The 14,555-nt window shown below is 38.0% G+C and overlaps 1 protein-coding gene across 1 annotated transcript; it reads right to left on the bottom strand.

The window, feature by feature from the left end:
• Positions 1 to 576: 576 nt before the first annotated feature.
• LOC136857227 (uncharacterized) lies at positions 577 to 14,286 on the bottom strand. The gene is made up of 5 exons (XM_067135708.2): positions 14,203 to 14,286; positions 10,142 to 10,344; positions 8,905 to 9,094; positions 7,806 to 7,989; positions 577 to 3,299 (listed from the first exon to the last, which is right to left on the bottom strand). The coding sequence occupies exons 1-5, from the start codon at positions 14,284 to 14,286 to the stop codon at positions 2,752 to 2,754; spliced, it is 1,209 nt and encodes a 402-aa protein (XP_066991809.2). The 3' UTR covers positions 577 to 2,751.
• Between the last annotated feature and the right edge of the window lie 269 nt (positions 14,287 to 14,555).

The raw sequence follows: 14,555 nt of genomic DNA, 5'->3' as shown, positions 1-14,555 counted from the left end.
AGGTTCAAGAGCTATGATGGATCAGAACAAATTAGATGTCAGCCCCATTGAGGTAACTGACCTAGCAAGGAAACAAAACATAAGTGTACAATAGAACAGTTAATAATTTGGTTGAGTGAGGCTGTTTAAATCATTTTAAAAAGTATTACTGATATAACAATTATTTCCCCACCTCATCAAATCATTCTAGATCTACTAGTAATAGAAATTCGTAGGGACATAAGAAATAGTTTTACAAGTTGCTTTACGTTTCACTGATACCGATAGGTCGTACGGCAATGATGGGATAGGAAAGGCTAGGAATGGGAAAGAAGCATCCATGGCCTTAATTAAGGTACAGCCCCAGCATTTTCCTGGTCTGAAAATGAGAAACCACAGAAAACCACACCGACAGTGGAGTTCGAACCCACTATCTCCTGAATGCAAGTTCACAAGAAATAGTTTGAAGATGGAAGGATAGAACAGGGTCAGTATATTATGTATTTGGTTCAAGTGTAAGTAGGTTACAGTTGTATTTATACAGAGGATATTGTGAGTAGGTAATTCTTAAAGATGGTTTCAATAAAACACTTCATAAACTCATTCATTCCATTTTATTCCAGAATTAAATTACCTCAACAAAACATGCAAGAACCTTTTGTTAAAAAATTCCAACTACGAAAGAGGCTATAATTCAAACAAAGGACAAATCAATCTTTTGTTTGAGGAAAATTACAAAAAAAACAAAAACAATTATTAACAAAAGATATGACTGAATGAACTTGTTAAATAAATCTCCCTCAAAGTAGGGAACTGTCTGGGTTGGACCAGATCCACTGCAATGCAACTTGACAAATCATATAGTTAACATTAAGTTAACAGTCATTCTGGCATAAAATAATATCTATGTACCTAAAGCAAAGAGTAACTTCTTGCTGCAGTTTTAAGTGATTTAGTGAAGGCAACAATTGCAATTAAACTTAGTACAATAATCAATTAAGACATCAAGAACATCGCTGCATGCCTGCTGTTGTTCCACAGGCTGCCCACGACTTGACAAAATATGCAATACTAAAAGGGAATCTAGCAGTTTCCTCATTTGCGTGATTAAAATTATATTCATAGAAGCATTTTTACAGATGACCAATAATATAATATTTTAGTTTCAATTATTAATGTTATAGAAGTATTAAAACTCTTAATATTTTGATAAATTCATAGCATTCAGCGTTCTCCTCAGGACCTTTTAATTTTTACAGGCCGCGTGGCTTACATAACCTAGATGTACATATTTGAGTCGCTGGGTGTTCAAAATTAAAATGCGTAAATACCGTAAAACTGTTTATTTAAATGAAAAAATTCATTGTCAGCATAACTGCATCAGTTACATTGGAGTTTAAATGTTTAGCTCGACTATCATGTAGTGTCGTGCACGACTGGTGTATGTGAGCACACCACATGACGTCACAACATATGAAGTTCACAATACTCTTATGTATTAATTTTTGCAGTTAAAAGTTTATCTCTCCGGTATTATTGTTAATGTCCTGAGGGGAATAGATTGAAATGTTATCATATTCAATTTTTTACGTAGTATTCCCTGCCCGGCTACTCATTTCTGCTACTCAGCTGATGAGAATGTCTGGGAAGAACACGGTACTGATAAATTCCTGTCAACTCTGTTTTTGTATGTGTTTTGTGCAACTTTAAAAATAGAAATATCGGTATTGTATTTCTACAGCATATAAGTCATCAGTGAACTGCTTCGAGACACCCAGCTATTTAAAAATCAATAAAATTCTTATTCTTTAAAAATATAGTAACAAACTGCATTAGAGGGTTACTGCATTACAACCTGTAACTGTTACCGATTTCGCACTAAACTGAACTTCACAGAATAACGGGGCATGAACAATTGCCCAAGCTTTTGTGTTCTCAGGGGAAACTTAAGATGACCTTCTGCAACCCCTTCACAATTTGAACTTGTTTGCCTGCACCTACACTTTAAAAAAAAAAAACGAGTACCGTGTTGGTTTTTAGCTTTTGTCAGACATCTCCTAGTTAAATCTTGAGTTTGGTGCAGGCATTGTGACATCATTAAAAAAAGCATACTCGGTGAATGATAAATTGAACATAATCGATCATGTGAAGAATGGAATGTTGCATGTGTGTATTTTAGGTACAGTGTCTTTTTCTTAAAATTGTGTTTTCTTGTAGCCAACTATTTCTTTCCCCAGTCTTCTGTAATCCTATAGGTCAATATCCATTTACCACTGTTAAGCTATAACATGGGGTAAAGCATGTGCATCTCCCTCCCCGGAGCTTCTAATGTATTAATTGATCGTTCACCCACGTCTCGCAGACGTCTGCATGGGCCAACCTAAACAGTTCCCTTGTGCGATGAAATGGAGGTGTTAAACGTCAGCACAATTTCCTCCACTGCCACAGATAACCCACAACTTGCAAACTAAACCATAACTAACAAGAGGCATCATAACCCTTTAAATTGCAATACTTAAAACAATTGAAGTGTACAATTAATGATCAAGTAAAAAATTATAAAACAGAAACAAGTCTTATAGATCAGCTATATAATTAATCATATGAATATGCAGAATGTTAGAGCAAATTATACAAAAGCATGAAAATAAGTAACGATGCTAACAAAAGGGCAGATATGAAGTAAATTATATTCTTCCGTGGCGATCCTGATGTCGCGATGACAGTTCCCCGGCGGCACTCCTGATGTAGGTGGCGTCGGGGAAGCTCTACCTAGTTGTCCTGCGATATCTCTCCAATGGCCTTATTCATTCTTAGAAGCTGTTGTTTGAAATCTAAATCTGCCATTATAATAGCAAGGTTTGCCAATAGCAATTCAAGCTTGCCTGGTATCATCCCCAATTGTTGGCCACATTCTTTGACCATATTACTCAGTTCTGATGTCCTCCATGACGAAGTCAAGAACTGACTGAAGGCTACTCTCAGGCGTTTCGTAGCGCCTTCTGCTTGATGAAAGATGGTAAATTCTGATGGTTTTTCAGTTTTTCCTTCAGCATAATCTACTTTGAAATACAGCCCAGAGATAAGGTGGCCTTTTGTATCCCGTGCAAGCAAACTTCGGAAGTTGTATACCAGATTACGTCGTTCTGTCACATCAACTGGATTAAGGAAAGGGTTTCCGACATACACTACCGCCAGCGATGTCTTCTCTAACCCACCGCGTGTTTCTCGTTCCGACCAGACAATGTATTTGCAGTTTTCTGACAGAATGTAATTGTATTCCTTCCGACAATGAGGTTCATCAGACTGAATAAACCAACCTGTGGACAAACAAAAACATATAATCAGCCTATACTGTGTTGATATCAAATTCAAGATTTGATGGTACTAAATTTCCAGAGCAAGCTAATAACTTCTTTTCTCCCAACAATTACTTTAAGCTACCAATTTAATCTGTCATTCCATTTTGACGACATTTCCTGTAAATATTATCCATTTTGTCAATAAATCAATTACTACTGATCTGCGTTTAAGGCAGTCGCCCAGGTAGCAAATTCCCCATCTGTTTTCCTAGCCTTTTCTTAAATTGCTGTAAAGATATTCCGCAAATCAAGCCGCTTTTCTTTGTATTGTTTTTTTTTCCAGTTCTTGAATCACATAATTCTGGCGAGGTTCCCATACACTGGAACCTTACTCTAGTTGGGGGTCTTACCAGAAACTTACATGCCCTCCCTTTTACATCCTTACTACTCCTAAATACCCTCATAACCACGTGCAGTGATCTGTACCCTTTATTTACAACCCCATTTATGCGATTACCCCCATATGAGTTTTAATTACTGTGTTGATGGGGTGAAAGTTCCTTTTGGGGATCAATGTAAGTATCTGGGTGTTAATAAGGAAAGATCTTCATTGGGGTAATCACATAAATGGGATTGTAAATAAAGGATACAGATCTCTACACATGGTTATGAGAGTGTTTAGGTGTTGTAGTAAGGATGTAAAGGAGAGGGCTTATAAGTTTCTGGCAAGACTCCAACTAGAGTGTGGTTCCAGTGTATGGGACCCTCACCCGGATTACTTGATTCAAGAACTGGAAAAAATCCAAAGAAAAAGCAGCTTGATTTGTTCTGGGTGATTTCTGACAAAAGAGTAGCGTTACAAAAATGTTGCACAGTTTGGGCTGGGAAGAACTGGGAGAAAGGAGACTAGCTGCTCAACATTGGTATGTGAAGTCAAATAAATAATTAAACTTGATTATTTATTTGACTTCATTGTACATTTCAATACGGTACAAAATATGAGAAAATATGAGAATTATAACATGTAATGAGTGGTATGTTCAGAGCTGTCGGTGGAATGACATTAGTAGATAAATAAGTTTGAGTGGTGTCTTTAAAAGTAGGAAAGATCACAATATGAAGATAAAGTTGGAATACAAGAAGACAAATTGGGGCAAATATTCATTTATAGGAAAGGGAGTTAGGGACTGGAATAACCAAGGGAGATGTCAATGACATTGGAAATTGATTGAACATCATTTAAGAAAAGGCTAGGAAAACAACAGAGGGGATCTGCCACCTGGGCGACTGCCCTAAATGCAGATCAGTATTGATTGATTGACTGATTGATTGATGAAGATCTTTCCTTATATTAATATCTAGATACTTACAATGATCCCCAAAAGGAATCATTTACTCTTAGTCTTTTGTAAGGATGACTAGATTTTAAACTTTCTGGGTCAAAAGTACGTTTTGGTAATTTAGCAAAACTCCCTGAACAAAGCTTCAGCCTAATACTGAGTTTGTCTTTGTACTTTCTGCAGTTTGTATTCATGAAATACTCTTAACGGGCCCATAGACTTGCAATATTATTCCGCAAAATGGATTGTACAATATATTGTTAGCTGCCTATAGACGTATAATATTATTGCACAAAAATAGAGTGTGCTATAGATAGAATCGTGTGGAGATAATATTGATAGTTCTGCAATATATTGTGCAAAGCAGTCATAGACGTACAATATGCGTTGCAATGCTGCGTTTTTATCGCCGTGGGCATAAGTGCTAAAAAGAAGCAGAAACGGAAGAGAAGCATAAGGGCCAAACAGTGGTTTCTAGACAGAGAAAAGTACACTCATGAAAATTTACTCAATGAACTGAGAAAATGGGAACCAAATGAATTTTGAAACTTTCTGTGCATGAATGGTGAATTGTATGATGAACTCCTCACCTTGCTCTTAACGTCCCACAGAGCCGGAAGGCCATGGTACACTTCGATAAACTCCAAAATAAACTTTCTCTCCTCCTTTTTGCCTGCCATCACGATACCTTCTCCAACGCTCGTTGATACCAACTGGCGGGAGGACGGGATATTGCACAATATTGCCAACAAACAGCACAGTATTTTGTGATTTGCACAATACATTTCAAACTTTCTTGATTTCATAAAATATATTGCACAAACCCCGATACTGAGCAATAATATTTCATGTCTATGGGCCCCTTTAGATATTATGAAAACAAGATTATAACCCAAATTAAACTGAAACTATGTTTAACTGTCCAGTGGCTTATCTCAAATAATTAGAAAAGAAAGTAGAAACATTAACCAACCCCATGGCACTACAGTCCTGAGGGCCCTCGGCCTACCAACTGACCACTGCTCTGCAGATTATGAGGCAACGTGTGGTCAGTGTGAATCCTCTCAGCCGTTATTCTTGGCTTTCTAAGATCACAGCTGCTATTTCACTGTCATAACTAATGTAGGCTGAAAGGACCTCAAACCAGCTCTCTCATGTAGGTATGTAATACAAAAGTAATTTTAGTTATGTGTATTTTTCATTACTTTTAAATAGCACAAACTTACCAATTTAAAAAAAGGGCTTAAGTACCATATTTAGGCAAAATCTCTCAGCAGTGAGCCACAGCGCATGCCCTTTAACCCATTCAATGCCGAACCTGTATATATACACACATTATTGAACACCGTACCTCGTCCACTAAACCTGTACATGTATGTTTTGGTGCAGTGTCTTCACCAAGCTCACATATGTACAAGAAATAGTGTCATGCTTTGAATTTCCGTTGAAATGCTCAAAGAAGTTCTGCAAGGCAGATATACCACTCCATTTTGCGTTTTGAAAGCAATCTGGTGTATTTCGGCTTTGCTGGAGTGAAACATCTTTCCTGCCATTGTATAGCCATCATGATGTCTAAGTATATTCATCTCTTATTAACGAATAAATTGAATGTTTCCCCATAAATAGTGATTCCGGAAAGAAATATTTTGATGAGGAGGATGGAAGATATATTAAGGGATGATACTGAACTACACTAAAGTGCCAGACAAAGTAGTAGTGATGAATCTGATGTGGAAGTGTCAACCCCTCCACAGATGCTTTTTCCCCCCAAATGGTAATAATTTTGATACCAGCAATCGGATCACCAATTTTATATTATATTTCAGTAATAGTATCACTGACTGGAGTAGTAGTGCGTGTTAATATGCTATGGCTATGGGAGCCAAGCTCTGCATTCAGGAGGAGAGAGTGTTTGAACCCCGTCGTCAACTGTCCTGAGAATGGTTTTCTGTGGTTTCCCTTTTTCACTCCCAAGCAAATGCGGGACAGTTTGTATTTATAGGCTACAGCCAATTTCATCCACTTCTTTACCGAGTTTCATTCATCTCCAGGTCATCTTCATTATTTTCTCAACTGAGGTTGGCATCATCAGGAAGGGTATCGAGCCGTAAAAACATGCTCTAAAATATCATCTCACCTCATCCCCGACCCCGTATTGGGCAGTGAGGTTAATGGTTAATATGCATTCCATTAATATTATTGGTAAAAATGTATCAGTAAAAGTACTTCGTCCTAAAAAAAAAAAAGCCTGACCCACAGGTGTCACCTAGTCATCAAAACATGGTTGCCTAGTTAGAAATACTCCACACGCTCGCAGTGAAGCATAATTTGGAAAACCATTGCTGCTCAGAGAGCTTAACGACAACAGGAGGAGGACAGTTCTACAAAGTGACTGGAGCAGTTTTTGATTTAATGTTAAATCATAAGATCCCTTTAAGACACATGTCATGTTTCTCCAGTCAGCCTTACAAGATTTATAAATAGGGCATGTGTCACCCTGTATATAATACCTCACCTCTGACTTAATTATTTAGAAAACAGCTAGTAATTCACTCTCATCTATATTTAAACATCAATGTAGGAAGACCCTCCAGGGCTGCTGTTATAGGAGTAATACAGTAGTTTTCTTTCTATACAAGGATCTGCTGAAATGAAATGCAAATGTTTAGCTTTACTGTTTTCTCTTGTTGTTTATTGTTGGGAATTGCACCCATGATCAAGGGTAAAACATGGGACACACTGCCACCGATATACCGAGTAAGATAATAAACCAGTGAATGACAGGTACGACAACTGGTAATGCTGTAAAATTCTAATTTTAATTTGATAATTTCTTTTTGTTTTGTAATGATGCGTGGTGGTGACCAAATGTGGATGAAATTATTTACAAAGATGTCACAAATACCCAATCATCGGGCTAGGGGAATTAATGAGTACGAGGAGGTTAAGATCCTGACAATCAAACCGGAGTAAGCGTTCTGTCTCTTTAACCAGAAAGTTGAACTTTAAGCCTTAGGCTACCATCGAACTGAAGAACTGGAACTGGCAGAGGTCAGGAGTCACTCATGAAACAGCCTTGACAACAACGCAAGCTACTCGCTTGGCTACTGGCTGCTAATCAAAATACTTAAGGCTCAATGTCCACTACAGTTTGTTTAAGCAACAATATAGAAAATGTATTTACCTGTATGTGGGTAGAGACAATCTGCCATGACAGTTACTACTCGAGCCACATGATAGCCTGGATCCAGTAACAAGATGCCCCATCTTCCTGCTATCACAACCTTCATTGCAACAAGGACATGTTCCTTCTCCGTGAATGATGGACTTGGTTCGTCGCACACGTAGTTCTCCACATCTTCAATGGACTAGAAACATAAGATGGGCACTGGTTAGTGTTTTTAGCAACCTTTGTTGTTCCCTTATTATATGCAATGACCTATAAAACGCCATAAAATAAATAGTGAGGCTGCAGTTCAGCTCAGGTTAATAGTTACCTATCTGAATCAAGATGCTCCATCTCTCTACATTTCCCTGAATGAAATAAAACTTGAGATCCCTTCTTGAAATTTTTATAAACCATTTCAAAGAGATCTCAGCTACATCAATTGGTTTATTGTAAATCCAGGAAACACAAAGACTTGCAGTACAATTATTTTACTGTTACAGATAAGATATTACTACAGTAATTTTGTTTTTGCTTAGAAATTTTGGTCTTGCTCATCTTTTCCCAAATTTCACCTTCCTGCAATGGTATTTATTTTATTCTTACCATACCTATCCTACTTACCAGTTATTTATAAAATGATCTAGGAATACTTTAACTAATTCACTCCTGTCTTTGTCAATGATATTCACAATGATATCAAAATGAAAGAGAGCCTCTATGGATTAGCATTTTGTTGTGCGAAGTTCATTTAATGTCTTGAACATCTTTCAGCCTTTTTGATTGCATTGTACTTGAAACAGAATGTCAGTTTATTAAGTCATATCAAATATGTGTGGTGTATACCAAAAAAAGATGTCAAGGATAGAACAGAAATGTCCAACTGGATTTCAGTGGAACCTGCCAAGAGAACAGGAATGACCAACACCACTGCAGCTCAATTGGGAGATCATCGGATGCGTAATCTGAAGGTTGTGAATTCAATTTTGATTTGTATTTAACATCAAGATATACTCAACATGACCTAATAATATGAAAGTCTACTTCAAGTAGCCTATTGTGTAACATTTAGATTATTATCTTTATTATGGTAGCAACAGCTCATTTATGAATTTACCTCCTCACAGGAGACCAGGTGCATGCAACAGGAAATTCCAGGGAACTTTGATTCCAAGCTGACTAGTCGTCGCAGTAACTCGAGAGCAAGTCCAACGCATGTGTAATGCTCTGCAGTGATGGGAGGAGAGTACTGCTGGAAGAAGTGATCTAGACTGCTCTCTCCACTTGCACGGAACTCTTGGTAGAACCTGCAAACACATAACATAGTCCAGTTATTCTCTTTGTACTTACTATATTTAAAAGAGAGAGAGACACACACACACATATAAGCACATATTGCCTCTACTTTGAAGTAAACATTTATCCTGGCTGTCCAACAAATCAAGAGAATGTTTATTGTTGTGTGCCCTTGTTTATACTTACTATTTATACATTTGTATTTATAAATCTCTCATCAGTTTTCTTTTATTGAGCCTGGTTTGAAACACAGTACTGTAAATGTGCTACAGTATTGTAATTTGAAATTGAAATCTATCTGCTAAATTCAATGTAGAATGCTAATCCGCAACAAAAAGTATGGCAGAATTGCACTCTTAAATATATACTAGAGAAGAGAAGAATTTTATAAAATGGCAACTGTAATTAGTATGTTGTGTGTACAGAGTTTTAGCACACAGTGTAAAGGATAGAGAACTTGTCAAAAAATGTGGGAGCAGCAAAAAATAAAAGCTGTTGCTCATCAGATTTGTTCTTATGATCATGAAAGGATTTTTACACAAACTTAGGTACCTACTTACTTTTGCAAGCCAGTATCTGGAAGTTACAACTACTCACAGACCATGTAAAGTTAAACTTTTAGTATAACTATCAAAGTATAAAAGATGTTAACTTTTTGTTGCCATTTGAAATAGACTACACATACCTATATTAATCTTTATTAGGAATCAGAATTGGCTGCAAGACACTCAGTACTATTCCATTTATGTGTGGATTAATACAAAATATAAATTTTTAAAAATTTCCTCAAATTAATACTTTTTTGTTTGCTAATGGTTTTATGTCGCACCAACACAGACAGGTCTTATGGCGACAATGGGATAGGAAAAGGCTAGGATTGGGAAGGAAGCGGTCTTGGCCTTAATTATGGGAAACCACGGAAAACCACCTTCAGGGCTGCCGACAGTGGGATTCGAACCCACTATCTCCCAGATACAAGCTCACAGCTGCGTGCCCCTAACCGCACAGCCAACTCGCCCGGTTTAATAGTTTTTAATATGATACAAGTATATATATACCTGATAAGGTTGCCCACACTGTTGTAATTGTGGGCTTGCAGCAGCTGCTGCACTGTCAATTCCACACTCGAGGCAAGCTCTTCATACTGCTCCACGGAGGGCACGTGAAATGCTGGTGCATTAGTGCCCCATAAAGGAAGTGGTAAGGGGTGGCCCGGAGGCCACGCACCTGCCCTTGTTGTTAGCTTAGCCCATGAGTCTGTCTCGAGTCAACTTGGCCATTCGCTGCCCCAGCGGCCAACCGTGGGCACGTACCCAGATTCATCCCTGCAGCTGCTAATGGGCTCCACAGGGGGTTCCGTTAACAACACACTCTTCTCTCGCTCTGGAAAAAATATCATATCACGTGTTAAATGCCATTAGAGAGATGAGAACATGAAAATGTAAATACAACATGACAAAAGACAATGGCAGGTCAGTTTGGGAACAGAGAGTAACATAAATAAGAGACAAGGACAAATACAGATGTTGTGCAAACAGTTATACAAACATGAACTTATTTGTTATTGATTCACCAGTTCACAAGTATTCATTCACTTTAAATTGCCTGAAACTAAAGGTTGTTCTCGCTTGTGACCATGAAAATTAACTATGTACATTATTTACAAAGTGATACTTATTAGTGGGAATGACTATCGTCAGTTCCTGAGTGTGCTTTAAGTCACAATAATATTCTCGGTGCCAAAACACAAATATTAAGGGAAACCCTATCTTAAAGAACACAAAATCAAGAGTAAGGAATTAAGTCCTTCTGTACAATATATAATAGGAGATGGAATATGTCACGAGTATGCTTCGACAACAAGACTACAGTGAGAGGGAGAAAGGGAATGGCTCCTTCCTAGGTTACACTTGCGCATGCAAAGGTGAAACCTCATGACCTGTGTCAGTCCACCTGTCCAAACCACATTTTCAAAAAGGGGATACCCTACGTGGTTGGAGTATGGTAAAGACAGGTTGGCGTACAGCAATGTGTTGCAGCTCACCCTGCACGCCAATTTACACTGAAAATTGGCATGACATCATTATCCAGTGCTGCACTCTGCCATGTTGAATGTATATGTAGGCGCATGGCATTCAGTTCGATAAGGGCACCACAACAATAAAGACACAAAAAGACAACTTCACTGCTGTCTTCAAATAGACTGGCTCTCTCCTCATCAGTTCCAGTTCTACATCCTTCTCAGCTCTGATAAGCCTGTTTTTACTTTCCAGCTCAATCAGGAGCCATTCTGACAGACCTTAAGTCTTAATGCAGGAATTGTAGGATAAGCCTCCTCCCCCCCCAGTGGTTTAACATCCCATTCACATATTGAAAGTTTTCAGCGTTGCAAGGATGTTATGAGGGTATTTAGAGGGTCCCTCACCAGGATTACTTGATTTGAGTACTGGAAAACATCTAAAGAAAAGCAGGTCAATTTGTTCTGGGTGATTTCCAACAAAAGAGTAGTGTTACAAAAAGGTTGCAAAGTTTGGGCTGAGAAGACCTGGGAGAAAGAAGACGAGGTGCTCGATAGTGGTACGTTCCAAGTTGTCAGTGGAGAGATGGTGTGAATGGTGACATTAGTAGACGAGCAAGTTTGAGTGGTGTTTTTTAAAAGTAGGAAAGATCAAAATATGAAGATAAAGTTAGAATTCAAGAGGACAAATTGGGCAAATATTCGTTTATAGGTAGGGAGTTAGCGATTGGAATAATTTACCACAGGAGATGTTCATTAAATTTCCAAATTCTTTGCAATCATTTAAGGAAGGCTAAGAAGCGACTGCCCTAAATGCAGATCAGTGTTGATTGATTGATTGATTGATTGATTGATGCCTCAGTATTTACCAGTTAGTTGTGAAAATGGGAAACCCAGGAAAACCATCTTCAAGGTCGGGTTTGAACCCATCATCTTCCGAATGCAAGCTCATAGCTACACGACTCTAGTATAAGAAGAAAGCTGGATACATACAAATAAAGGGAAGTGATATAGGATAAACATGAATGCAGGTGGTAAAAAAAACTGGAAACACAGGAAAAAAGGATTCCAATGGCAAGTACTGGAAAGGAAGAAACAGTGCCCATATCTCTTTTTTCTGCTCCTCTCTCTTCCCACAGTGACCTCTCACTCATCAAATAAATAAATAAATAAATAAATAGTCCCTACTGTAGATTATTTGGAAGAAAAAAAAAAAAAAAAAAAAAAAAAAAAATCAAGAAATAACCACAATGTGCAACATTAAACAGAAAGAAAAGCCTACAGTACAATAATTATTACTGTACAGTTTTAAATCAACAAAATTGATGTTCCAAATATGCTTAAGACTATTGCTTTTGTTTTTGTCATCCCTCAAGACTTCGCCTAAAGAGCAGTGCTCACAGAAGTTCGTGAACCTTAAAAAAAAAAAACCATGCAAAATAGCTCTTGAAAAAAAGGTCGAAGGAACACAAATGGTACAGTTGCATCAGGAAGCAAAGGGGGAAAACAGGGTGGTTTGAAACTGAAACCAAACTATTACTGTTAACTGTACAGTACTGGTATATCACTTTTACTGTTTAATAGCAAAGGACAACTTCATGTTTCACGAGAATAGCAAAATTAGCAGCAATGAATAAAATACTATTGAAAAGAGGGGGACAGAGGCAAGATATGTGTATTAGGGATAACCAGACTCCAAGAAAGTCCGAACAATGGGGAGAAAAGCAAGGCATTTAAGACAAGAGGAAATAAAAAAGACTGCAAAGATTTTCAAATAGTATAGACTTATACTAGTTAGGGAGTTTAATGGAAAATTTAAAATGGGATATGAAATCAGCAAGATTAAATTTTGGAATGTTTTAGGTCAGAATGTACTAGAAAATACAGATATAACAATGAAAGGTACAATAATTATTACTGTGCCATTTAGTGATCATACTGCTAAATAATTTGAATCAGGGCCTACAGAAGATAATTATATGTAGAGTGAGAAATGAAAAATACAAAGAGAATGGTAATCAATAAAAAAGTATATAAACTGTGATGGCTGAATATAACTGTTCAAAGGCAAGTGATACAGTGTTTAATTCAAGAGTTACACTAATTTGTACATGCTGTGGAGCAAGATAAAATATGGCACAGTTTATGAGGGAGGGATGTTCAGGGTGGTGAACAAATTGTCTTTCCCATTTTGGTGCTACGCAACTCCAATCTGACCATACCCTCACATGCAATCAATTTACAAGTTAACAATGAGTGAATTAAGAAAAATATTTTAATAATATTGGTTTTACGTCACTAATTGGAGATGTCATTCTGTTGGAATTTTGTCCTCCAGGAGTTCTGGCATATTTGAGCACCTTCAAATGCTACTGGACTGAACCAGAATCGAACCCGCCAACTAAAAGTCAGAAGGCCAGCGATCTACCGTATGAGCCACCGCCCTACAACTGTTTCTAGTTTCAACCGGGTCAGGAATGCCCCCATCTAGCGGCGAGGATAGAAACTGTGCCGGCTGCCGAAGTCTGTCGCACTCTGGGCAATGATTAATAACTGACAGATGAAATTATATTGGAGAGAGTTACTGGAATGAAAGATACTGTATATTATATCTACCCTCAGTGTCAACAGAAAAGAACATCTGAACTGTATTACATCGTATGGCGTCATGGCGATACACATTTATTAATTTTTATTACGATCCAGTAGTCTGGAATTTGTAGGAATTATCTTGGGTTTGGTGTTGAATGTAAACCCCATTGTACATTTCGGCAACTGAGAGGACCGATATTCTATCCCGACACATCCCTCGACATTAAAGGTCCTGTTCTGTGCCCATATACAGATATCCCACAATGGGTGTCACGTCAGAAAATTCCCAATGACGGAGTGAACTTAATGGAATGAATAATCCACTTTTTCGTGTGATTAGCTGCCAACCCTGGAGGCCCGGGTTCGATTCCCGGCTCTGCCACGAATTTAAAAAATTATACGAGGTCCACTCAGCCTCGCGAGGTCAACTGAATTCGATTTCCACCTCAGCCATCCTCGAAATGGTCTTCCGTGGCTCCTCACTTCTCCATGCAAATGCCGGGATAGTACCCAACTTAATGCCATCTCCCGCAAGGCTCCTGTTTGGTTGGCTATAGCAGGTGAGGCCGCCTGGACGAGGTACTGGTCATCCATCGCAGTTGTATCCCCGATCAAATATTTCAAGCTCCAGTACATTACCCTGGAGGGTAAATGGATTAAGAAAGAAATACGGATAATCCACCTTGATAAATGCTACAACCTACAACGTGTACGATACCAAACACACAATGGTGCTCTCCTTCAAGAAAGAAGCTCTCCAATCTAACCCCTACACACTTCCGTAGAATTAAAGCCCTGAAAGTTATTTAAATTGACCTATACTGCAGTGTAGTTTATCGCGATATCAGTAACACTGAAAATCT

Source organism: Anabrus simplex, chromosome 1 (assembly GCF_040414725.1).
Source record: "Anabrus simplex isolate iqAnaSimp1 chromosome 1, ASM4041472v1, whole genome shotgun sequence".
Taxonomy (NCBI): Eukaryota; Metazoa; Arthropoda; class Insecta; order Orthoptera; family Tettigoniidae; genus Anabrus; species Anabrus simplex.
Note: the sequence above shows the minus strand (reverse complement) of the source record. Positions and strands in the feature narration are given on the sequence as shown.

Bases quoted from the DNA above. Each gene is read 5' to 3' on its own strand.
- LOC136857227 (XM_067135708.2), bottom strand. From the start codon at position 14,286: ATGGATGACCAGTACCTCGTCCAGGCGGCCTCACCTGCTATAGCCAAC. The intron at 9,095-10,141 runs GTATATATATAC...ATGTGTTTGCAG, and splicing joins AGTGTGGGCAACCTTATCAG to GTTCTACCAAGAGTTCCGTG. The intron at 7,990-8,904 runs GTAAATTCATAA...TTATGTTTCTAG, and splicing joins ACCTGGTCTCCTGTGAGGAG to TCCATTGAAGATGTGGAGAA.